This window comes from Schistocerca serialis, chromosome 7 (genome assembly GCF_023864345.2).
Source record: "Schistocerca serialis cubense isolate TAMUIC-IGC-003099 chromosome 7, iqSchSeri2.2, whole genome shotgun sequence".
Classification (NCBI taxonomy): Eukaryota; Metazoa; Arthropoda; class Insecta; order Orthoptera; family Acrididae; genus Schistocerca; species Schistocerca serialis.
In genome coordinates, this window is record NC_064644.1 from 195593741 (window position 1) to 195621197 (window position 27457).

The 27457-nt window shown below is 43.0% G+C and overlaps 1 protein-coding gene across 7 annotated transcripts in view; it reads left to right on the top strand.

Annotated features, from left to right (window-relative positions):
• LOC126412584 (protein kinase C and casein kinase substrate in neurons protein 1-like) overlaps window positions 1–27457 on the top strand; it is a 548284-nt gene that overhangs the window by 236744 nt on the left and 284083 nt on the right. Inside the window, exon 2 of one of the 7 annotated variants that reach the window (XM_050082245.1) lies at window positions 7141–7224. The exons of 3 other annotated variants lie outside the window; for them this stretch is intronic. Coding sequence is in view for 3 of the 4 variants with exons in the window: in XM_050082236.1 (XP_049938193.1) it covers window positions 11435–11518 (84 nt within the window). In the remaining variant the exon portion in view is untranslated. Of the gene's footprint in view, window positions 1–7140; window positions 7225–11188; window positions 11519–21459; window positions 21575–27457 lie in introns of those variants that run through there. 3 more of the 7 variants (XM_050082236.1, XM_050082240.1, XM_050082238.1) reach the window with 3 other exon arrangements.

The following is a 27457-nucleotide window of genomic DNA, read 5'->3' on the forward strand; positions in this document are numbered from 1 at the left end:
GCGAGGGCAAATTTTACCGTTAGGTGGTGTTGCGCCACAGTGTCGATGTTGCCTCGAGCCCGCCAGCGGACATGGTTCAAATACTAATCATTTCTGCAGGACTTACTAATGTGTAAGTCCTGTGAATGTGAACTCCTATCTCTAGTCGTTCAAGGTGTTAACGAGAAAAACATAACATGAGTGTATGTATGCTCCAAGTTTCGGCGACGTATGTTACTTGGCAGTCATACATCATACGAAAGTTACCTTCGTCCACACGTTCTGAACAGAACACCAATGTACATTTTAACGTTTTGATTCTTAATGAGTCAGAGAATTTTTACTCTTGAATGGGATGTTTACGTTACTTAAGACCTTTATTAGTCCTTTTTGCATAATTTCAAGGCAACAGATGTACCAGCAGTTTTATCGTCCTCGAAACAAACTTATTATGTGAGAATAACGGTGTCTCTTTTGAGGAAAAAAATGTTTCGGTATGCTATTGCACGTAAGTGTCTTCTTCACCAAATTGTGCAAAAGAAATATTTTATAGCTGTACGAGCGCTACATCACTAAGTGGAATGCAATCAAGCTGGCTTCCGCCGCGCTAATTACGTTGCTCAAGTCTGCTGCAAAATGTCGTGACTCACTATGGCGGAGGAAAATAGCGGAGAAGTAATTGAATCGGGAGTTGGTGCGTTAAATGTGCAGAAGCAGGTTTCTCGGGCTAAACAATTAGTGCGCGGTGAGGCGAGGAGAGGCTGCGGAAGTTGGGAGAGACGGGTGGGCCGGCCGGATATTAAGTTGTCCGCCGCCTGTATTTGCCGGCGCTACGACCCACCTGTGGAAACACGCCCGGCGCAGTTGTCGTAGCAGGGCCGTTTTTACGCGATGCGGGGAGAAGGCAACGAGCGAGAACTCATAGCTGTCCTGTAAACTGGCCCATAAACAAACGACATCTACATGCGGAAGATGTCATCAAAGTTCGACGAGGCATTGCTTTTAATGGATATCGATTTCTGTTGAGCGATTGTGTATCAGGCGTGTACTAAAATGCTACGGACCAATAGCGAGATAGCTGTTAAGCAACAAACCGTTAATCAATCACTCCAAAATGTTAAGTAATTTGGAAAAGCAATGTATCTTCAGTATTCGGTCACATTCCCTTTGATAGTAACTACATTCCTCCATACAAATGAAAGGTGAGACAGTCTTTCCATTTTGGGAGCCACTAATCAACAATACCGGATTATTAGTGCAAATAATTTAGGTTACATCCTTGTCCAACTGAATCAACATTATATCTTTAAAGACCTTAACCTCAGCGTGACCTGACGTTTACTGTACCCCTGCCTTATCCACTGTAACGAATGCAGGGGGAGGCATACAGCCTTGTGCCACTGTAAGAGTAAACGTGCTATATAAGTTTTGCACTTTTATCTTTATATACTTTCGCAACCATATCCAGCCGGCCGGTGTGGCCGAGCGGTTCTAGGTGCTACAGTCTGGAACCGCGCGACCGCTACGGTCGCAGGTTCGAATCCTGCCTCGGGCATGGATGTGTGTGATGTCCTTAGGTTAGTTAGGTTTAGGTAGTTCTAAATTCCAGGGGACTGATGACCTGAGAAGTTAAGTCCCATAGTGCCCAGAGCCATTTGAACCATTTTGAACCAGACCCATTGTGGACGGAAAATTACTTACAATATGGGTACCATATTTATAGGAGTGATGTTCAGACTGTCTGCTGCAGGATTTGCGTTGTTAGTAATGTTGGTGTCGTGACTTCCCGTTAGGCTTCGGTACAGGTACGATGCCGTAGGATTGAAACACAAGCATTAGGCCAATTAAATTAGACATTAAAATCGCAAAACATAATGTAGTTCAAATCCGGGAAGCAATTGTATTACTCCTTGACCGAAAGAAGTGATGGGAAAGTGAGTGCCACTTGTCTCTGAAAGTAAACGTTTCAAGCCCAAACCGAAGAGAAGCAGTAAGTCCACATACTGTCCAGCCACGTTCACATTCTTATTGGATGTGCTTTCATCGAGGGCGGTACGCATAATGTCGCCGTCGGCATCTTCTGTTGTCATCTTAGTTTCAATGTCCGCGAGACCCAACGCAGAGCCCAACTGGTCAATATGGTGTCTCTTCTTGGAGTCGCTAGCTAGCAGTTTCTCCTGGGGCATTTTGAAGAATCAAACACGATCTCGTTGCAAGAAAGGGCTGCAATCGTTTTGGAGTTTTAACTCTCCTCAAGCTGTTCATCAAATACCCCTGAAACGTTCCTGCCAAAGTTGTTTAATGTGTAGGTGATGTAAGTAGCAACGATTGCCCTAATATAATCGTTTCGGCGCCAGGTAGCCTTGTGGACTAAGTGTCCCCCATCCACCACTACAAATGTTCTGGCCTCAAGAGAGATGTTTTGGGAAAGTGGAGTAAAAGCGGCGTAGAAAATTGATTTCAACCCGTTACGCAACCCCTCTTCGTTGAACAATACAGTGGATAAGGGGCCAGTTAGAATTTAAAAATGCCCATTGACTTCACTGTCCAAGTGCTTAGTGAACAACATTCTTTCAAACAAGTTGAATGGATGCACGTCAACGCACTTTCAGTTGGTGTTTGTCGCTAAAGTTACCACTTTACGTTTGTTTTACAATTTATCTTCCCTATCAAGCATCCAGTTATTTTTCAGACCCTTTGAGTGGGTTTTCTGGAGACAGGTGACAATTTATTTCAGCACCTCCCACGATTCCACAGCTGAAGGATAGTATTTTGTCTGTGGATGGAAATGGAGGATGGTAATACATGTAATTCATGTAAAAATACAGTCCAATCTTTGAACATGATGCTACGCATTTTCCTTTCATTGAATCCCCAGTCAGTTATTAAAAATGTTTATGATCAATTCTTCAAAAATTCAGTTTTCTAACATTTTGTGTTTATGTGATTTCAGGAGAACTGCTGCGCTTGGAAACTTTTTTTTTTTTTTTTTTCCTGTAATGAAAGCCAATAAAATTCGCTAAAATTTCAATTCTCGTGGCTTTTCGTGCAGGATGAAAGATTATGCCGATATTCAGACCAAAACATGAGCTAAACTTGAAAGTTTCATTTTCGGTAAAAAAAAATGAATATTTGAAATTCCGCATCTCAGAAACATTGACCGTATAGAGCTGCGGTTTGACTTAAATTTGCTGCCTATTTAAAATACCTTAAAATATTATTAAAGACAAACATCGGAAAATGCATAATTTGAATTAGAAGGCAGCAACTGAAAAACGTCCAAAAATTTACGCAGTTTTTCCACTATTATTCAGGGAGCATAGGTTTCTCGAGGCTGCAGACTTCGATTTGCCTTACCGTAATTAATCCTAATAACACATCAGGTTTTGCGATTTTAGCTTTTTTGTGTATGTTTTGAGTGGCCCAATCAGTGTGCATTAAAATTGCAGTTAGTCAACTTGGATCTGGCCAAGGCGAGCAGGGCTGTACCCGTAAAGCTGTTTTATCAAAACAGCAGCACTAGTGCTACTGCTCTCCGCGAATATCGACGCACTAAAGGAATACGGAGAGGTCCTCTTTTTCACCGTGGTTGAAGAAAATGATTCGGAAGGTCGAATTAACTGGCGATTTGGGAATTGTTCCTGGGAGTGGGCGATGGCCAGTTGTGCCACAAATTGTTGAAGAACGTACCGTTGCTATGGCTGAATTTTCCGGTCGAAATGTATTATCTTCAAGCAGTGATGGAACTGTGTCAAGACAGTTGAACATTCCATGGTCCACCGTTCGAAAAGTGCCGCGAACAGTTATGAAATGTTATCCGAACAGTTATGAAATGTTATCCGAACTAACTTCACATTACTCATCAACCTTTGTGACGTGACGTTTGTAAGTGGAACGTAAACATGCTATGCATTTAACAAATGTTAATCCTTCATGTGGAAATTAAAGTGTGTTTCTTTCATGGTTTATTCGTTGTTTCTCTTCACCGTGTCCTTAGAAATTTTTCCACATGGTTTGTGTCCTGCGATCTCTAGTTTTTCGTGAGGGTTCTCCCAATCAATAAAAGATCAATTATACCCTCCCCGCAGATTAAAAAATTAACGTTCTCTATTCGTAGTGTTAACAAAAGCAGTAATTTAATAACATGAAGTTCCAATCAGCCTGCATACCAGTACAGGTTTATGCATTTCATTAAGCTTAATTAGCTCTTTACTGGAAGTTTAGACCTTGCCGATGTATGCAACTACTAATTAATTTTCTGGCAGTCTAGTTCCATCTCGCCGTGTTTCATTCACGGTGTTCAGGTGAGGCGTGCACGGATAGCCTAACAGTAAAGGCGACCGCTCGCGATATGCGGCAAGTCCGCGTTTTTCGTCCCAGTCCGGCACAAATTTTCGTATGTTACTGATGGGTAGTACACCTATATCTGAAACAACTAAAGCCAAGTTATTCGCATTCACAGAATTTAAGTCGAAGTAGTTAAGGTGAATTTGAATGCCATAAGATGATGGCATGGAGTTCATCTAGACGTTGCTAGGCATCTACACTGTTCCCTCTATAAATTTTGACCAATAATAATTTTTTCCGTGATTTCAGTCTGATGTAACATTATGGGTATCCGCTGTAAAATAGGGTAGCCTGAGGTAAATGAATGCACCAGATAAAAATTATATCCTTGAACGGTGGGAAAGAATAAGTTACTGCGAAATAACTCGAGTACTGTGAAAGATGAGAGAGAGAGAGAGAGAGAGAGAGAGAGAGAGAGAGAGAGAGAGAGAGGTTATGTTTCAATGGTTGCCATGTTCAGTCGCAGTCTGGAATTAAATTACAAACGATTGTAAAGTTGATGCAAGTTGATAAATTGAAAGGAGGACAGTACGAACGAGGATATAATAGACCTTGCGTATCGTGAGAAATCACGTCCGTATCCAGTCGTGTAATTAAGAGAGAACACATTCCACTTTGGATTTAACAGCGACGGCGGACCGCCGCGGACGCATTGGCAACGATTTGTCCGAATTGAAAACTAAATCGATAGCGCTCTCCGTTGGGAAATAGAGGAAATGGCCTCGTTTGGTGATTGCGGAACTTGGCTAACCGGTACAGCGCCGCTGAGAGATTGACGAAACTTTGCAGCGAACTACTAACGGACGAGGCTGTTGCATACATTAACCCTGCGAGGAAACATTTCCGTCTTCGATAGCTGTAATACACTGTGTAGCGCCTTCGGTCATCGCTGTAACTTTGCCGATCGTCTCGTTCATATTGGCGTTCGTAACAAGAGGTGATGCACTGCTATTTATGCAATAATCACTTGGCTGGTATTCCGTAATGTCTGTCACCCCATCACGAACCACCCATGCCAAAGAATAACTTTTTTAAATCTTCTTATTTTGTATTTCTATTAGTGGAGTCTACATCACGCTTTTTTCGCCATCCACAACGATAATTGTCGCTAGTTGCTGTACCGTACCTACTTCAAAATGATGCATTCCCGCACAGTTACAATTCGGGATGCTGATCGCAGCTGCTACTTAGATTTATGAGCAATCCTCGCTATCCTCCTCTTACTCTCCAACCATTCCTGACCCTACTGAATCTGTGTGTTGTTATTGTTACGCGGACAGTATATCGCGGCAGTGGAGAACGACTGACGGAAGGGAGAGGAGCGGTGCGCGGTATAAGCCACGCCCCCCTCTCGAACGTCCGCGTTCTGTGCTTCCACGAAGGCAGAACTGACATAACTGTCATAAGGATCGCTGATTCCCTTCTTTGTGGTGAGAGTCGCATTCAGATACCTTTATGCACCAGGAGTAGCCTCTTAACACATTTCAAAATAATAAAAAGAAAGCAATCTACAACACAAAACAAATTGGAGTACACAAAGCATTTGGTAGTGGCTATAGCGCAATTGTTTGCTGCGGTTGGCAGTGGTGGTTCAGGCGTGACCTCTGTCTTACGCAACCATAGTGTAAAACTCTCCCTACGTGAAACAGCCACGTTATAGTGTCCGCATAATATGGTCTTCAGTCGGAAGACTGGTTTGACGCAGCTCTCAACCCTGGTCTAGTCTGTGCAAGCTCTTCATATCCATCCACATGAATATCCATTTGAACCTGCTTACTGTATTCATCCCTTCGTCTCCCTTTGCAGTTTTTATCCTCACAGTTCCTCTATTACCAAATTAAGGACACATCCCATCAACAGATCGCTTATTTTATTCAAATTGTGTCATAAATTTCTGTTCCCCGATTTGGATTAAGCACCTCTTTATTATTTATTCGACCTATCATCCAATTTTTAACATTTTTGTGGAGCACCATATTTTAAAAACTTCTATTATATATTGTGGGCAACGGCCTTGCCGCAGAGGATACAGCAGTTCCCGTCAGATCACCGAAGTTAATTCTGTCAGGTGTGGCTGGCACTGGGATGGGTGACCATCCGGACCGCCATGCGCTGTTAGCGTTTTTCGGGGTGCACTCAGCCTCGTGATGCCAATTGAGGAGCTACTTGACCGAATAGTAGCGGCTCCGGTCCCAGAAAACCATCGTAACGACCGGGAGAGCGGTATGCTTGACCACACGCCCCTCCTATCCGCATCCTCAGCTGATGATTACACGGCGGTCGAATGGTCCCGATGGGCCACTTGTGGCCTGAAGACGGAGTGCGTATTATATATTGCCCATGTTTGACTTACGTTCAAGGCTACACTCCAGGCAGATATTTCCAGAAATGGGTTTTCTTGCTATTGCCAGCATTCATTTTATATTCTGTCTAGTTTGGCCAACATTAGTTATTTTGCTGCCTAAATAGCAAAGTTCAGCTACTACTTTGAATGTGTCAATACTTAATCTAATTCCTACAGTATCGTCGGATTTAATCCTACTGTATTCCATTAACATTATTTTGTTTCTGTTGATAGCCGTCTTCCTTTACTGTTTGCTCAGTTAACGGAATAATAACGTCGGGGACAGACTACAACCCTGTCTCTCCGCCTTTTTTTGCAACATCATCCTGAGTAGGTCCACCTTGGATATTTGAATGGAGGAATATTTTATCTATGGAATATTTTACCCAAGAGGATGCTATCATCACTAAGCTATACAGTAGAGATGCATGCGAGAAAATAACGGCCTCCGTTTTTATCCTTGCTTTCAGCTGTTTGCGGTACCAACACTGCAAGATCAGGCAGTTGTCCCAGCAATTACTGAAAACGCTGCTGCCTCTCTTCAAAAACTACAGGTTAGTCTGGGCTCTCCGCCGATACAACCTCCATTGTGGTTGCACGCACGGTACGACTACCTGTATCATGGAGACACGCAAGTCACCCTACGTCGGCAAGATCCACGGTTATTGGGAAACGTTAGGGTGGGTCGGTTGGTAATGAGAATATAGTCCCAATTGAAAATTTGTGCAAAACAGGAACTCGAACCCGGATATCGTGCTTATCTGGAAGATCCTCGTAATTATTGGGCTGTCTCATCAAGCCTTCAGGCCTGATTCAAACTTCCATTATCGCTGATACTTCCTTCTCTGAGTTCTGAACTCTACAGAGTTTGTCCCACGGGATACGTGGTAATAGTAATATTGGGGGAACGGATTTGTTGGACACCTATGGCTTGCCCTCTTGTGCACATCATTAATATTAATAAAATCATTGTCACGGCATGTTCAAAGTAACTGACGGGAAGCGCTCTAATTACGGACCCTTTCCTGTTCCTAATCTGTATTAACGTTTTAGGAGACAATATGAGCAACCCTTTAGACTGATTGCCGCCAAAAGTGGCAGTTGACTCTAAACAGTGTCAGGCACTTCACCAAAAGGAAGCGGTTAAATATCGGTTACACGATAAAACATACAAAATTTATTGCCCATCAATTCAACTAAATTCCAAAGGATTATAATTACGAACTGCTTAAATTGGAACGATCACATAGAAAATGTCGCGGGCAACACGAACCAAAGACTGCGTTTTATTGGCAGAACACTTAAAAAATGCAACAGGTCTGATAAAGAGACTGTCTATACTACATTTGTCCGTCCTCTTCTGGAGTATCGTTGCACGGTGTGAGGTCCTTACCAGACAGGATTGACGAAGGACATCGAAATGTTTCCGAGACTGGAAGCTGTTTTGTATTATTGCAGGAAAGGAAAGAGTGTGTTACGGATATGATGCGCGAGTTGGGGTGGCATTCATTAAAACAAAGGTGTTTCTCGTTGTGGCGAGATCTTTCCACGAAATTTCAATCTCCAACTTCTTCCTCCGAATGCCAAAAATATTTTGGCAACACTCATCTACCTACGGAGAAATGGTGATCGTAATAAAATAAGAGAAATCAGACCTCGCACGGAAAGGTTTAAATGTTCCTTTTTCCACGTGCTATTTGAGAGTTAAACGCTAGAGAAGTGTTCTGAAATTGGTTTGATGAAACCTCCGGCATCACGTAAGTATGAATTGCAAAATAGTGATGTAAATGTACTCTGAAGTTGTAATATGAGAGTAAAAAGTTTTCGGACCCATATCCGAATATCATATTTTATTTTTTTGCGTGTGAGGTATGTGTCCTGGAAGATGATCCGTACAATTTTGTACGTGCTATATATTACAGTCCTTAGAAAATTTTTCTAAAGTAAGATACCTCGTAATAAGCCAGTAGGAAGCAGACTCATTGTAGCCTAACAGATAGCCAGTCGTCAAACTGAACAATTACCACTATGTTTGACGTGGTTTGAAAATGACGTCATTAAAAGATTCACCGTGCCGAAACTGACTTTTCCATAATATTCGTTGTAAAACGATCCTTAAGTCTTGACAAGAAGTGGGCGACACTGTTTTTGGTTTCAGTGGATATTTTATCAAATGTCTAACAGCGTGTTCACAGTCGCTTAGATTTTTTGCTTAAGATGCCCCAAAACGAAGTAATTGCGATGTGACACATTTGGTGATACGAAGCGCCACGAAACGTCTCCATTTCTGAAATGAGATGTTGGCAGAAAAGTTGATAACGATTTGCGGTGAAATTCATACACTGTATATGACAGTTCGGCGACCGTAAGTTGCAGCTGGTAAAACGCACGTATCCTTCCGGTTATTTGGGACATCCTTGTTGGTCAGGACGAATCTCTTTCCGGAATGCTGCCCAGCTCAGTCTTATTCGGAAGGAATGTCAGGTTTTAGATTGTTTTTCGGTTGTTTAATTCGTGACCAAAATAAATTTTTCATAAACAGCTTCTTCAGACTGGTTTCCAGTCATAAGTGGTTTGTTGTTAGGTTTAGTATTTTTGTTTTGCTGGTAGTCATTTCGAAGCCAATCTTTGCAGAGATAAGTTTTAGTTCAGGGATCATCCTCTGTAGCTTCTTCCAAATCTTGACTTACATTACACGAGTCATTGAGTTTTAATCCTCTGCTATTCCAGTCTAGTTATTTGAATTCGTCCTGCAAAGCAAGTTGAACAGTTTCACAGAGATGGTTTCATCTTGGCGAACTCCTTTGCCAATTGGGCTCATACTGATACTGTCGTCATCCACTGTGATTGCCTTTGTTGCCGGCTCACAGAGGTATCTCAAGAGCTTTAACCTCGAATTTATTCTGGCAGTTTCATGGGCTTCATGATGCCTCAAATCTCAACGGAGATGAATCCTGCTGTTATACTCAGTTGTTTCCTCAAGCGAAGTGATTCACACTTCCTTCCTGAAAACCCTCTTGCTGAACAGGTTAATGGAAATTCAGATCTCTTGCGAGCCGCTTTAATACAGTTTTAATTAAGAGTTTGTTAAGATGTGATAACAAACTAAGTGGATAATATTTCTCAAATTTTTCCTTGTCTCTTTTTTTTAAGAGTACCTGGTACAACGTCAGCCTTTTTCATTTTTCTGGTAATCTTCCAGAGTTAATGCACTTAATGATGAGTATCGCACACCTTCCAGCAGGTTACTTCCATCTCTTTCTAGCATTTAATTTATCATATTCTCCCCAGAGGTGTAGTTAAAACAGCTTAGAAGCAGAAATGGCTCTGGAGAGGATATGATAACGAATATAATGGTAGTAGTAAAAATACATAATTTCGTGTCGAAATTTTTAAAACAATGCTGCCACAGCCTTAACTCCAAAAGCTAATAGAGCTAAGTGGTAGATTGATTAGGCAGTGCATTAATTTCAGAAAGAGATGGTTCGAATCGCGGTCTGCCAATTTCGGTTTAAGTTTTCAATTGTTTTCCTGAATTACTTGAGAGGAATAATTCCCCATTACATTACGTACTTCCACAACCGAGGTCGCTAAAGCACGGAGCATCGGTGGCAGTCGACTCGGAAGTAGCCGGTAGGAAACGTGATGGCGGAAGAAATGTTCGGAGTATTCATTAACTCCTGGTTACCAAACTTTGCGCCAATCTTGTGGATTAAATTCCAAACCTTTACATAGTGGCCCATGGAATGAGGGCACCTGATACTGTTGATAGTGATCCGTCCGTCGGATGGTGAAGTTCCCTGCGCCCACCATGTGTTGCTGTTCCAGAGGAGTAGGCTATGTGCCGGCGCTGGGTTTCACCCTCCCCTTTCTCTCGTCATGATAAAACACATACGGTACATCACACTACACAGGCATTCATTACTGTTAGATGCACTCAACTGATTCACACACGACGGAGAAGGGAGCCGACGTTCTCGGAGGAAGAAAACACTTCCTAGTCAAGCGGTTGAACCAGCTTCTCGAGATCTGTCACCAGCAGTGCAGTACGACTCTTTCTTTTGCCTAAAACAAGGCCATTCATGTCCAGCGTAGACTGTACCCCATTTTAAGTGTTTCCGATATAGACACGGCTCTAAAACCGTCCTTCACAAACCGGTTTTTTTTATGGTCTGTACTCGGGAAGATCGTCTTCATACCCGTAGTTTTGTGATTGGACGAGCGAAGTGGCGCTATGACTAATTCGTTCGCGGGAAGTCGTGATCCAATCCATGTGTAACCTCGCCACTATATACAGTTTGTTTCCCCTCCCACTTCTGATACACCCTAGACTACCTGTACTGTGCGTGAGCGTGCGAGCTGATACGAAATACGAGGAACCTGCACATTCCTATCATAGGCCGTGAATCGCTGCTGTGGAGATGAGGATCGCGCAGGCGCGGTGGGTCCTAGTATCTTTTCGTGGCGGTGAGCCTTGTCAGCCTGCCAACCCGGCGACCTCTGCGTGCGGTGCGGCCAGTAGCCCAGAGGGAGGCGTCACTGCTGGTTGCCGCTACTGCTCCGAGCCGCGAGTGCTGGGAAATGTGACGGACAGATCGAGCGCTTCAACGTAGGCGGCCGACGCGTATTTGTGAAGTGAAACAGGAACTCGTTTGGTGTTGGGTGCCGTTTCTGTGGATCATTGTGTTGTGTCACCTGACTTAATGGTTCGGACGGAGTGACGGGTTCCACAGAGAAGTTGGAAGGATTGTGTAAGGACGAGCCATGCCGCGATTTGGAGCCGGCGAAGCCAACCCTAGGATATCGGGCGGCGTGTCCTGCTGCTCGGTGCGTCGTTCGCAGCCATCAGTATGTACGACGCGGCGTGGTTCGTGCTGCAAGCGCCGTCCCACATCCGTAGCTAACACTGACGTAATTTTACGGCTTTGGTGATCACGTACCTGTGCTTCGCCTCGCATATGTATACCACTAATTTCGTTTCCTGCTTTCTTTCTAAACGCTTTAAATTTCAAAGCGCTTTAAATTTCAAAGCTCTTTAAATTTCAAAGCTATAGCGAATGTTTCTCTTCCTGTATTGCACCGCTATTTAGTACACGGTGTACCGTGAGGATATACCGGGTTAGATGTCTATGTAATGTTAGTGAAGTCATCATAGACGTGTGCAATGGTGCGGCAGTAGGGGGCACGTACCTCTTCCGGAATCTGGGGGTTTAGACTACATTACAAAATTCTCACGTGTTGCTACCGGTGATAGTCTGCGATTGAACCAGATCACGAATTTTGCATTTCCCACCGCGATGTGATATTTTGTACTTGTTTCAAGTTTGTTTACACGTTGAGGAATATTAATTTAGCAGTTTTTTTTTCATCCAGCAGTAGTTTCTCAATAATTCTAATTTTTTTCCTTAGTTCACATTTTTAATTTTCGACGAAAACCAAACATTATCGGTGTATTCATATTTTTTGTTGTTAGTAACGTGTTGAATATCGTGTATTTAATCACCGTAAAAAGTAATTTCAGACCTTTGAATCAGAATGATGATATTCATACTAATCATATAAAAGTACGTAGTCTGCATATGCCAGTGAAATATGCTTACCGTTTCAGTATTAAAGTAAGGTACCTAAGGAACTTTGAAGTACGATATGTTGTGCGCAATTCCTGTCAAATTGAATTTCTCAAACGCACCGAATCGGTGATACCAGAAACAGAAAATTTTAAAATTTTGTGTCGTCTTATATATATTAACGCAGACGCGTAAATAAACCAAAATTTTACTTTGTTAGTTGTTCAGCACAGGCTTCCAGTATGTGGAGCCAATGAGGCAAAACGAACCCGGAACGTATGCTGTAATGCCACACACGTAGGGTTTACTTCCGACAAGTACTCTCATATTGTTTACGATGACAACGGGCAACGGGAAGGCACGCATTCCGACGCTGAACCGGCAAGCAACAAAAGTGAAAGATTTTCGGCGCATGTGTGTCCTCGGCGACTAGCACGCTTGTTTATTGGGTTTCTGGTGACACATTGAGCCCCCTGCATAAATAATAGGTGTGAGGGAAATGTATTAGCATGAAACAGAACAGATTAATACATAATTACGGTATTTTGGCAATTAATACAGAAATAGTAAATTTGCTTACAATCTGATAAAATCATTGCTGTGTATTTATGAATGTCTGTTATATATCTGTAGTATAAGTCGTTCTGGGTCGACGAGGAAGGAGTACAATGTGCTAAATATTAAAATACCATTTGATAAAAACAGTAGAGAGACTGAAGAGGGTAACTGATGTTTCAGATGCATTATTTGTATTGACCATAATGGAACGTCATGTGGAATATATAATGAATAATTATTGCCGTCTGCAACTGAGCGCGCGATGCCAAAGTATTATTGGCGTCATCATGTCGTAGTGTCTGTCACTTGACGCTCTCTCTTCTAACGAGATGATTTATCTAATGCTGAATATCTCCTCTCGTAGGTGCTTCTCTGTAGTTCTCGATATCATCTGAAATAACTTACTTCGCACAAGCGTCAGCTGTTCTGTTGTCTGTCATTCGTAAGTGCTTGTGATGAACAGATTGCTGTGTCATGTCCCCTTCTGGTCAACCGATATATATTGGTCACTATCAAGAAGACTGGATCGTTTGAGTGCCCCTTTCTCATGTTTTTAAGCGAGATGGTTGCATATTTAATAACGGACGTAATACTGATAAGTTTTTTCTGGTAATGAAAGGGCATATGTTATAGCTGCCAAAAACTGCCCGCCCAACTGTACACTGTGCAGAGAACAGACGCTTGGATGTGTACGTAGTGACTGGCAGAAAAGCAGCTAGAACCACCGCTATTTCGAGTGTGTACTGGTGCCAGCAGCAGTTCGCGTGGGCGGCGGTGGGTTCTGGCTTTGCACATGCGAAGACGGAACTCCAGGCGGGGCTGAATTAGTTGGGTGTTCCCCACACCGACGTGCTTGTTTCGTGGCTAAAATTTGCCGCCGCGTCATTAGAGCTAGAGGATTTTCCCGACTTAGCACATAATGCAAATGTATTCCATTCAGCCAGTCGTAATGGTTACTTTTCCAACAAGGAAGGACTGTCAGACTATTAAATTTAGTAAGAGAGGTAGTCACAAAGACATTGGCTTATTGGGCAGGAATGAAGACGAGCTACAGAAGGCACTTCAGCGAATGAACCAGATTTTTGTAGAGAAGTGCGATATGACGATCAACAGAAGCTAAATAGAAATCATTAATTGCGCAAGAGGTGAAAATCGGAACGCAATGGTGCACATTGTAAGCGAAAAGGTGTCCCATACCTCGGAAGTTGTCGCACATAGGTTTCCAGAAGTACAATATATGTGAAAGCTTGAATAGCGTACGCAAAAGAGTCTCTTATCCAGAAATGAAAAATACTTTGTCTCCTTCATTGCCAGGAAACGATTCTTAACGAGCTTCGTTGGGACCATATGCTTGTATAGAACAGAAACTTGAACCCTGACCAAGACAGAAAGAAAAATAAAGCCAGACTCAGATGTGATGTTGGAAGGTAACATAATTGAAAGTTGGCAGTGTTGAATTGTTAATTTGTGTGCTGGCAATGTCTCGTTTCCCTCAAAATGTAAAAAAAAAAGAATGTTCAGTTTCGAGTTGCGCAATTTTTAGTTTGATAAATGCGTGCTTCCGCGAGGAAAATCACTTCATTGTCTTGGCTATGCAAATTACATACGACCTGCTTCACAATGAGTATATCATTCCTATTTTTCTTGAATTTCTATTAAGCCGTTCAGTAACAAGCTAAATTTGTTTCACGAAAAATAAGAAAACTTTCTAAATGTTCCCGTTTTCTAAAGTCATTTAAAGAAGGAAATGCCATTTGTTCTTTCACCTTAACCAGTGTCTGAATTAGATGTTTTAAAACTGAATTGTTGCCTACTTGACTTTAACGTATGAGCTGCTAGAAGATGATTTATGGATTTAACTTCCACACAGCAGACGAGACGGAATGTCTGTCATGTAGAAACCGAGCGAGGTGGAACAGCGCTTAGCGCACTGGGCTCGCAGTCTGGAGAACGGCAGTTGAAATCCCCGTCTAGCCATCCAGATATTGGTTTTTTATGGTTTCCCTAAATCGCCCTACGCAAATGTCTGAACTGAAAAGGGCACGGCCGATTTCCTTCCCCACCCTTTCGTAATCAGAACTTGTACTCCATCACTAACGACCGCACTGTCGATGAGACGTTAAACTCTACTACTCCTTCCCTTTTTGTGCTATATATAATTATGCTGATGGATGTGCCATAGTTTCACTGTAGCTTCCAGCGCCACGTGGTGCACCTTTCTATATGGAATCTGTTTAGTCCAAATTGGACATAACTGTTGCCCTCTTGAGTTTATGGAACAATTCCTAGATATTGTATACATTTCGTCCGCAACAATTATAACATAAAGCGCATCAAACGTTAAGTACCCAGGAACTAGTTTTTTCACTGCATACTCAACAATAGAGTGCGACTAATAGCTTAATTTAGTTGCATCATGATGACTGTGGTGAATAATGAAAAGATAACTAGTTCACTGTCAAGTTGATGTGAGACTAGAATATGTGAAATAGTTTTTTAACTGAATTCTTTCGTCAGTAGCGCTTGAGAAAGAACTAGCTACTCTTGATGAATAGGCGCACTGTCAGAGGCAAACGGCGTCACGTTGGCAAAAAATATGCGCTGCCTGACAGTCATCCGCATGTCCGTGCGGAGCTATTGGATTTAACCCATCAAAAGTAACGGAGGCGATTTATCCGCCCCTACTGCTACCGCGGGTTTTTTACCGCGCCGTGTCTTTGTGTTGAAGGGGAGGGAAGAAAGATGCTCGTGGTATCATACCAACCCTCAGAACCTGCTTGCGCTGTAGACTGCAGCGACAGTTCCTTCTGCAACATGCACATCACAAAACAGGACAGAAAATGTCAAAACTCTAGTAGAGGATGCTCTCAATTAATGGCATGGTGCATCTTTAGATGATCCTGCAGTTGTTAGAGACAGCATATTGCTTTCGTTTTGGCTATTTCGTTATCTCTCTCAGGGACATGATAAATTAAAGTCAATCTTTACGCAGCTGCTTTAGTGACTCTTTTGGCAGAAGTTGTTTTTCGACGAATGCAGCAGGGTGGGAGAGCAGTGCGTAGCCTAAATAGACGCTGTAAATATACTTTAAAAATTGCAACAAAAATGTTACAACAGTAGACTCAATTTAAGCAACTGAACCCTTTTTAGTAGAGTAACTTACTATCAAATGAGAGGAAAGCAATTTGCTGAAATTTGCTCCTGCTTTGACACCAAGTTTATGAAAAATTGCATTCAACATAGTGTAAAGTAGAACATTATACGTTGAATGTCTAATTATTATTCTTGCAGTAGTTCTTCCAAATGTCAGCTGCTGTGAACACGAAAAACTGTACAGATGGTCCATAACTGTCGATGTTTTACAATTACCAGGATACTACATTTAGTGTTAGCGTTCGAAACCAGCATGGAAATTAAATATCTTTCTAATTCTATCCCTGAACATAATAAATTTATAAACATTAAAAATTTGTATGATCTTACTTGTTAGTTGTACCCTCGCCACTATTAAATTTTATCAAAGTCGGTAACTATTCTCCTACCTAGTATGGCACGTATGATTGAATTCTTACAACCGAAAACCCAGGATACAATCTCGCTCCTATATCTTCGAATGCCATGTGGTTATGGTGCGACTAATAACCATATAAATCATCATCATCATCATCATAATCATTAATAGCATTAGCAGCAATCAAGGGTGCTATATTTCAGTGTACTCTGTTGAGAAGAAGCGGATTGACATTTTAGCTGCACTGAGAACCACATTTCCGAGCGTTGGTTGTTAACATAAACTGTTCGTGAATAATATAGTAATCCACTACAGCGTAGAGTAAGAGATCTCTCACCTGATGGAGTGAAAGTGCACTATCCTTGGTCATATACAATAAGACAGTGAGAAAGTTGAATCAGAAATTTTTCATACAAATGTAACTCCAGTTCAGACAGACACATACATGAATCAAGTCAAGACGTTGCAGGGAAAAGTGTGACAGACGCTCCCTCCAGCCACCAAGCCGGAGAACTCAACATGCCAGAGCATACAACTATAGCGACTGTAACTGCAGTGTTGGCTAAGAAGCGTCAGCGAAAGGACTCCAGATGTAATTGCTGGAAGGCTGAATGGTTACTGGGTGAGCGGCGTTGCGTGAGCGGTCACGGAGAACGGGTTATAATCGCGAACGAAGGCTTACAGAAAAAAAATTATAAGTTTTGTGCCCACTAGTTACATTTCACGCCAAGGAAATATCCCAGCTACTTTCTTAAGAAAGTATTCAAGAAAATGTCTCACAGTAGCTTTCCTCCCAACATACTGATGCGATGTCCAATGTGTACCTGGATGTTATTACGTTTATTCCTTGCAACATAGTGCTGAGATCAGATAACCGTGAATGGATATATCTAATGAAAGAGGCGAGAGCCTGCAACTCATTGCCGACGCATCGCCTGGTCTTGTGAGGCTCTGCATAGTCTAGAACTTAAACGTCCTGACCCTATTGTCGTCACATGCTTTCACTCATTGTCTGTGAGAGCTGGCGCAATAGGGCTATTCAACAGGCGTACTACATTGCCCCCAGTTACGTAATTATGATACCAAGCAGGAAGAGGTCGTCACCGTTAATAGGTTAACAAGAAGCCACATCGGACACCCAACAAAACGAAGCAAATGCTAAAGGATACCTTCTCGGGATTGAGTATGTTTCCACTCAAAGAGGACGTCTTGAATTTGTAGTGGAATGGGTAGGGTAACGACAAACAAGGAACAAAAACATAAGTCCAGAAAATTGTTATTCATTTCTCCTTCCAGTTAGCTTAAAGCTCATTGACAAATGAAGCTGGTAAATGAGTTTATAAATTCATTATTTATGTAAAAAAACAACGCCAGTGAACTAAGAAACTTAAATATTGGCCCTGATAGCCGAGCGTGTTTCCCGGACGGTGAGGTGAGCTGGCCCCGGACCGAATCCGCCCGTCTGAATTACGACGAGGCTCAGTGTGCCATCGAGCCTGGCTGTGGTTTTCAGGCGATTTCCCACAATCCCATAGATGAATACCAGGCCGGTATCCCTGTCTCGCTTAGACGATTCGCAAACATTTGGAAAACTTTCGCCCCATTTCACTTGACGCAGCACTTTGGGGGTATACACATAACGTCCCGTGGAAAGGGGGAGGGGTGTAATGGGGTGCCGACAGGAAGAGCGTCCGCGGCTACCCCTTAAAGTAACCATGTCAAATCTGTTCATAAAAATGTCGATCGTGCGCCGATTTGGGACAAAGGCACAAGGAAAAGGAGAAGATACTAAGTAACTTGAATCCTACCCCACGCTGCATTAATATACTGATTGTATGTACTATTGTCTGAAGGCTTGCTTAGTGTATTATCACGGTTCAACCTTCTGTTTTAAGAAGGTAGTGTCGTGATATACAGCCAAGACGTGCTGATAAAATTTTTCTATCGAACAGGCAGTTTCGGTTCACCGACCAGCATGGGGTTCCTGTATACCAACGGAAAGAACTTACCTCTCAGTTCAGTTTTGTAACGCTCTTTTTTTTGTTGGTATACTGGAATCCGTTGATGGTTTGCGGATCTAAACTGGTTGTTGTTGTTCAGTTAGAAAAATCAGCAGCAGCTTAAGAGGGTAAAACATGACCTCCTTCAACCGTCTGCAGTTGTTTCCTCCTCTCAATGCCAGTAGTAAACTCTCTCTATTGGAAGGCAAAAAACAAATTCTGGAAAACACCATTAGAGAATAATAGAGGGGCAGCTTAGTCGGTTTCCCCCATTGTGTCTTCTGACATATATCATCTATTTATCCACGTTACTGGTGGGTGAACTCCGTCGCTATGGATGGAATTACTTGAAAAAAGCAGCAGCCAGTCAATTTTTATACAAGGTTGGTTATACCTACATCTAAATCTACATGTACCTGGTAGAGGGTTCGTGGTGCCACCTTTAAACATCTCTACCCTTCCACTCTTCAACAGCGCACGGGAAAACGAACACACATCTTTTTTCCGTTCGAGCTCTGATTTCTCTTATTTCATTGTGATTATCATTTCTCCCTATGTAATTGGGCGCCAACAATATATTTTTGTACTCTGAGGGGAAAGTTGATGATTGAAATTTCATGGGAAGGTCGTGTCGCAGCAGAAAATGGCTTTGTTTTAATGACTGTCACCACAATTCGTACATCATATCTGTGGCACACTCTCCACTGTTTCGCGATAATACAAGACACGTTTCGGCCTTTCGCCCCTGTAGAATTGGCGTGATACCATTATATGTTAATCAATAGAATTGTTTTATCAACTGCGTTATGAACCTTCGAGCTGCCTTGTGTCCTGTAGTTGGGAGCTGCTCCTTGCGCTGTACAGGCGCGGCACTCGGGTGGGTGGTGGGGGTAGGGTATTTCATGGGGAAGAGGGGGCTGGTGTGTGGTTGTCAGGATATTCAAGGCTTTCCAGTGGTTGCGTGTGGGGTTGCCAGTTATGTTTCAAGCAAGTAAATTTGCACATTCACATCTGCGGTCGATTACAAATCCGATACGGTTCGTGCGTCCACTTGCAGAACCGATAAAGCACTGGACGTTTAGTGAGGGAAGGCAAAAGGCCGTACTCTACTGAAATATAAATGAGTAACAGAATAACTGACTTCCCAAAAGTAGGCAGAAACGACTGAAAGAAACGGCGTTCACCTCATTGACGCGCTCTCGTGGGGATTTGTAGACAGACCTTTATTCATAATCGCAGTGCTTAGTGAAATACTGAGTGTACACTAAGATAGTTTATACAATATACAATGACATTCTCAGAGTTATGGCAGATTGTTACTCTTACTGTTCTTAAGTTAATTGTGTGACACATCTGTTGTCTAGATTTTCAAATGAAATATTTTTAAGTGCAGAATTTCTGTAAATAATGATAATTTCGTGTGGCTCTATGGGCTGGAGGATATCTTTGAATTGGACGCCACTTTGGGAACTTACGTGCCCCTAATGTAACCCAGTTATCCAACCGTGGAAAGGGGATCTGCAGTTTAACGTAGAATCCGAACCACGTTCTGTTTCTGGCGACTCCTCACGTCAAGATATGAAGGCTAGGATAAAACACAAACTGAAAAATCCGTGATCGTACGGAATTACGTAGCGCCACGTCTCTGCTTCAGGGTAAGCACTTCACTGCTAGGCCACCAAGGCCGACTTACATCCTTCTGAACTGCAATTTCTTGAACGTTATGCCAAAACTGTGTAAACAATTTTTGTTGTGTTAAAGCATTTTACATATTGGCTAGATAGCTCTGTGGTAAAGTCGCAGGCAACAAATCCAGAGGTTCTGGTTCAGTTCCCGTTCAAGCAGAAGATTCATATGTCACTTACGACTTCTTTCCCCAGTGACAGTGTATGTTGAGGGTGAGATATTCCGGGCTGCATTGTGATTTGGAATCCACGGTGAACTGTAGATCTCCCTGTAGCTGGCGGGGTAAGTCAGTTCAGAGGTCGCAAGAAGGCAACAACTTACCACCTCCAACACGACCATGCTTAGTAAACCACTGTGGTCTTCAAAACAATCTTTGGATTTTGTACTCAGCTGGCCGTAGTGCGTCGTATGTCGTATAAGGACATTGTATATTATGCTGTGAGACCTAGACGCTGCTGTGTTCGATTGTATTGTTTATTAAAATAGGCGTATTTCGGCTTGATTGCCATACGGGTGGCATTGCTGTCCATATGGCATCGCCGACTCAACTGTCAGTAGAGCTGTCAAGTATCGTCGTTATGAAATAAACTTTCATAATTCAACAACTTCACGAATAACTGCTCCAGCAAAAGTTTAACACCTGTTTTAGCTCCACCACTATCAAAGGAGCAAACTTACACAGTAATGTGACAGCAGAGAGACATCCATGTTATATGGATATCAAGATCCCCTGATATAAACTGAAGATGGCAAACACGCCGAAATATGGCTATTGTACTAAAGAATACAATCGAACACAGCAGCGTCTTGGTCTCATAGCGTGATATTTAATCATTCGATTGATGACTGCTTTGCTTCACTTACTATTATTATAAAAGTGTTAGGCATCTATGGCACATTGAAAATGGGGGTGACGGCACGGTGGGGGGGGGGGGGGGGGGGGGGGGGGGAGGAGGAGGATTGGGGGGATAGGAAGAGACATAACTGTGCCGCCCCCCCCCCCTCTTCAGGCAGCTTCAGCATTCAACTATGAAAACTTTTGAAGGAGTTATCAGTATTACGCCAATTGAAGGTGAGTGATAATCCGAAACATGTCTTGGTATATAAAAATCCGCTGGGTACTGTATTTCTTAAATTAATTCGAGTGAAGAAAGCCCAGCGTGCCCTAGCATTTTTACGAGTGTAATTCCCATGGGCCTGACGGGGTAATTAGCCTGCATGTGCGATACATTTGTAGTCGAGGCTGAGAGCTGCCAATGGAAGCCTTCAGTCAGTGTGCTGCGAACGTAGCGAGCGCCACCGCCGTGCAGAGCCAGGCACTAATTCGTAGCGAACAGCGTCAGTCACAGGCAGCTAACTCCACGCCGGTTTCATAGATGGAGCGCAGAGCGTCTGTAGCCGTAGTTGCTACGCTGAGATCCCTAGGATCGCGGTGTACAACGTTCTTCCGATTCGTAAGTGGCTAACGATAAGTGGTAAATTTGTCAGCAACTCAATATCGATGGTGAAGATACCAGGTCTGTTCCTGCAGTTGTCAACAGGTGACCCCTCTCTCCCCAATGAGCAAGAGCACGTGGCACAGGTACGAGCTATAGTTTTTCCCGATTCTGTTACTGTTACGGCAATTTGAGGCTGTTCGCGAGTCGGCCGAGCTGCATTGGAATGTACTGCATCGGCCATTGTATCACGGTGCCCGTAGTGAGTGCAGGCAACCTGTTAGCTTTATTGCCTGCAGACGCCGTTCCGTATCTGATGCGGCCGGCTCAGGCTGTTAGCAGACTTGCGCTAAATGCTTAAAGGTGATGCACCAGAAGGACGCTGCGTCTCGCCGACGTGCACATTACTCCGGCTTCAACTGGAAGCACAATGATAAAAGTGAAGCGTCCATAAATTCTTAAAAGCTAGCGTAAACCTAGCTTCGCAAAAATTTTTGCTGCTCCTAAAATGAAGACAGAAATTTTGTTGTTTGGCCGTGGATACTGTCGGTTTTATCTCCACTTGGAACGAAGTAGCCCGGAAATATTAATACATCTGAACTATTCGAGATACAGGAACGTGTCTGTCAGTAAGCAGTAATGGGGAAAGGGGCAAGTGTATTGCTACACTGCACTCGAAACTAACTTCATGTGCTGAGACAGTAAAATAACGACGGTGATCGAAATGAGACAGCGAACTTTATTAATGCAAATCGATAGGTGTTGAAAAGAAGCTAGTAACACGTAGAACTTGTTAATGTTTTCTGCCAAACATTTGCCGATAGGAGTTCGAAGTTGCTGTACTGGGGATGTATAGTGCCGGCACAGCACAGCTTCCCATGCCCCACAAAATAAACATTACATAGCTAATCTGAACCTCGACTGTGCCGAGTGCTTAGGTTTCACAAATGGCACATACCACGACTGTGTGTAATTAATCGTGAAAAGTAAGTTTCGTATATCAAAACATGCCATTCGTTATGTATAGACTACCCTTACAGTATATTTCCCTTTTAAAGACGAAAACAATGCATCTAATCTCTCAATACATAAACCTGCCATTGTGAATCATAGAGCAAATTACTCACTTACTTTATTTAGGTCTATATGGAGCTACCAATGCCGCTTCTGATTGTTCATCTAAACAACCCAATAATGATTTTGGAAATGCGGTTCTAGCTGCAGGATTTGCTCTTCCACAGTCGACCTTCACCTCCATGTAAATGCACATCTGTGTTTGAAACGTGCTCGAGCTGTCATGTTTCGTCGAGTTCATTTATTTATTTATTTAATGACGACAAATCTGGACGGAAACACCGAAGAAATTTCGCATCTCATATTGAACTGAAGAAAAACACCCATCGGTTCTGACTAGATAGGAAATCGGAACAGCTAATTTACATAGATCATTTGTCTAAACATAACGACAATCGGAAAAGCGATCTCTCAGCGGACGGGTAAAGTCGATACAGGCCTTAACATGTGAAAACGACAGCGATTAACGTTTCCCGCAATTCAGTTTTCGTCATCCCTCACTTATTTCGAATGTAAACAAAGCAACGGTCTCTGGTCGGAAACATTGCGGTGTTAGGTGATCGGTTTCAGAGATAGGTGGAAACCCAGGGTGGAGTGTGCTATATGGTTTGCACGACTAGTTATTCCTCGCAATACGGCAATTTAAACGTAAAGCTGTAACAGATTGCTTTCTTATGGTATCCGTCATCCCGTCGCGCGGTCTTGGGTGCCCTCTACGGTTTGCGCGGCTCCCCCCCCCCCTCCCCCCCCCTCCCCCCCCCCCCCCCCACCACGAGCTTCGAGACCACCCTCGGGGGCATGGGTGTGTGGGTGTGGGTGTTATCCTTAGCTTAAGTTAGTTTAAGTAGTGTGAAAGCCTACGGAACGATGACCTCAGCAGTTTGGTTCCATAGGAACTTATCACAAATTTCCACCACCACCCGTCATCCATCTTGTACTTTGCAGCTGTAACAGAACATTTCGTGGAATATCAGCTATCCTGTGGGTTGGAATATCAAGGAATCTTCGCTTAACCACGTTTCAGATTAAAACGTCAGCAATGGTGTCTGGAGAAGCAGCCAGTGTATTGACTTAGGTTACATCATCTTGCGTTGTTTGTTTCTTATAAACGAAATTTTTGTTAGGCACTCAGTGCGATGAATAACTTTCGTACATTTTTCCGTTATCTTATTTGTATGAAGTGAGTACGTATTCAACAAAGTTAATGTCAGTCTACTTTTTGATGGATTCTGGATCTTGATGGCAAGTTAGCCATAATAGACAAAATGATAAATCATAGTCTAATGTTAATAGGGACAAGAGTTAAGTAGTTAATGTCGCAGTAGGAACCTGCAAATTATCGTTTGACGTGAGGTGTGTAAGACAATGGATGTAAACTGTAAATTTCTCTCTACATTTACCAACTGTTTCGTAATACAAATTTAGCAATGGCGTAACAAAGAAATTTTTGATATTAAAAACCATTAAAAGATCACGTTGCTGAAGGGAGAACAATGCAGAATGATAAGTACAGATGTGCAACTGCTTGCATATAATGAAAACTATTTTTTATTGAGTAGAAAATAAAAAGCCTTACACCTTTTGTCAGAATTTATTATGAAAATGAAATTAAATCTCCATGGTGAATAGTTAGAAAGGATAAAATAAGCCTGTCAATAAACAAAATGGTGCCGTCCTTATTAAAGATGACAGAATAATGAGTGATACACAGGTAGCAAGCCTCCTGACTAATCCCTTCTTAAAATTGATATAACCAGCTCGATAGAGAGCTACATATGCGAAAAATGTGCTACAAGCGTTCGCTTAGTTTGTGCTACTCTGACTACAGCTGGGGGAATGAGGAAAATAATTGACTCTCCTTGCACTGAACCATGCATGTAATTCTTCACTTTTACAAGATACCTTTCCAGACAATGTATGCCATTGTTGCAGTCCTCTTTAAGATGGGTTTTCAGACTGGTATTAATAAGTAACTGTGCATTTCATTATCGACTTCTTCTTCAAAAACATATCCGCAAATGATATTCTGAGTTACTGTTTGCGTTCCAGAAAGCTATCTGGATTGAACATCTTGTATACTATTTCGCCGCTATGTACTGATATATGGCTCACAAAATGTCACCAACCGTAATTCTTTTGTGGTTTGTGTAAGGCAAAATGACAGTGCGTTTCTGAGAACCGGGTGTGTGTGTTTCAAGATACAGAGAGTGATTCACTTCATATTTCACTGAATGCAACGGTCATGTTAGACGATTTACACCCAAATAGGTGGCACTTCAGAGAGCGCGCGCGCGCGCGTGTGTGTGTGTGTGTGTGTGTGTGTGTGTGTGTGTGTGTGTTACTACTTGTTACAGAGGTCAGTATTGAGAGTCTTCCTTTTGTTATGTACAAATCGCTTTCCATCGTACGCTACTAAAACAAATTTGCGACCACCATAAAAAGCCCAATTGAGAAGCAACAAGTGAAACGAAGTGATCGTATGGCATTGTTGCCCGGCAGTGCTTCGGCCGCTTAGTGCAAGTTTTTCTAGTTGACGCCACGTTTGCGACTTGCGCGTCGATGATGATGATGATGATGATGATGATGATGATGATGGCAGACCACGAGCTACGGACGCATCAGAAGGAACGATAAACGAAACGATGAGAAATGTGTTAGTTTGCGGTAAACAGCCTGTTACTCAAATTAAAACCGTTCATTCTGTTCTGTACATCACATGATCTATTATCAGTACCTACAGTGCACAGGGGACACTAGAAATGTAAAACCTCAAAATTAATTGATGTGGTTATTGAATTTGAAGTGACATAGTATAGGTATAATAAAATGTGACATTTGCTCTGCGTCTTATTGTTGATTTTGGTGATTTAAGCATAAGAAGCAACACTAGGAACAAAACTGGCTTCCACTATTAAGAATGGAAGCTTACCCTTGCCTGGAAAGGAGCGAAGTAAAAAGCCATAAAAGTACAAAATTATTGAGACTTTCGTGCCCCCCTTGTTGATAAAGTGCCTGTTGGCTCCTGTCTCTGGTACTTTCCTCTGGTCACTGCCGCTGTGGTCCTGCTTTTGTTACCTGCAACGGTCATTTGCTGCAGCGCGGAAATCCAGGATCCGTTCATCTTACGGAGTTTCTTGTTGAAGCTATTGTCGTATTTGTGGATCTGTATGGCTTCTCTGAACTAGCCGGGCGTGGTAGTTCTTCTCCACAGCAAGAAATTCCGTGTCGACGAAGTATCTTTTGTGGTCGGTTTCACACGACGCATCCTCCACCACGGTCGATTTCTTCAATTATCCCACCTTGCAGTATTGTTTATTTTCGGGGATCCTGGCCATGTTTGCGCAATATACGGCCGATTCTGTCCGTCACCGCGGGTATGTGCGCCAGGAATATCGTACCTGACATTTCTCTTCCGACGTGTCGCATCGCCTAGTGTTACATTCTGTGACACTTTTTATGCAACTGATGAAGTAGCCGCTGTTCCTCAGAACGCATTGTAGGTGTTTGCATATTGTGCTAGAAGTGCAGCGGCTCACATATTCGTCTTGCGCACGTTACGAGCGTATTAACCATCACTCTTTTTGTGGCTCGGGTGGTGGTCTGACAGTTTGTGCAGGTATCTGTCAGTGTGTGTCGATTTTCAGCACACCCTGAGTCTCAGGTTCTCATAGTTTCTTGTAACCATCACATCTAGAAACGGAAGCTGTTGGTTCTTTTCTACCTCCTTGGTAAATTTTATGTAGGCATGGAGACTGTCCGGTGGTCTAAGGAAGTCACCGAGCTGTTGCTCACCATGGCTCCATAAGACGAAGGTGTCGTCAGTGCACCCGGGACACCACCTTAGCTTTACAAGGTGCAAAGTCCATTCTAAACCACCACCCCCCCCCCCCCCCCCCACACACACACACACACACACACACACACACACACACACACACACACACACACAGAGAGAGAGAGAGAGAGAGAGAGAGAGAGAGAGAGAGAGAGAGAGAGAGAGAGAGCGCTAGCTTAGCGTGACATGGACTTGGCAGGTGCGCACCGCAGCCGTAGCCTTGACTTCCATCCGGGAAGTCTGGAGAGCTGCTCTTGCCCGTGAAGTGTTGCCGCTCTGCTGGCGCCGTCTGCTGTTCGCTTTTCGTACATATGTTGCAGGAACAAGGCACAGTTCCAGAGTGACACGCGACTTTTCCACGTACCGAAATAAACTGATTTTTACTCGTAATTTTTATACTGTGGTGGCCGCCTTCAACAACAAGCTGCTCCTTTGTTACTCGAGCGCAATCTTCTGCAGTTGCTGACTGAGGTTGCTGTATAACGAAACATTTCTTAATTAGGCCAGTGTCGGAACCCTGTCTGTATGCAGTATTCCCGCACACTCGAAGTACCCTTTTGTTACTGACTGGAACTTTTTTTTTTTTTTTTGGGGGGGGGGGGGGGCGCAGTTCTTACCAGACTGGGACCGAATCAGGGGTTTTGGTATTCCTCCGTTTTCGTTACTCCTAACTGTCTCGGAGTAACGGAACCGTTTCATTACTCGCCTATCCTCTTTCTGCACGTTCGTTCCGTATCGGCAGAGACTTATTTCTCCAGTTTATTATTCTCGACCGAGGAATTAGTTAGTGGCGCGGGGTACCTAATACGTTTTATCACTCGCCTTGTTTCCATTTCATCGCACGCAACTCGTGTCCGACTCTGGTGGAGTCGGCAGTATTCTTAATCCAATTCCTTCTTTCCCCACGATGAACGGGGGTTTTAACAAGGCTACTCAAAGTGGCCGAACCACTGCCGTCCATCTACCTTACGTATCTTGCTACAGCAGAAGCCAGCCGCCGTGAGGGAGAACGCCATGTCAGCCTATGGTGGCTCCCTTACGGCAGAGGCGTGGCGATTCAGTTTGGTATTAGGTCTACTTTGTTATGACGAAGTCTTTGACTAATGCAAAAAAGGGTTTA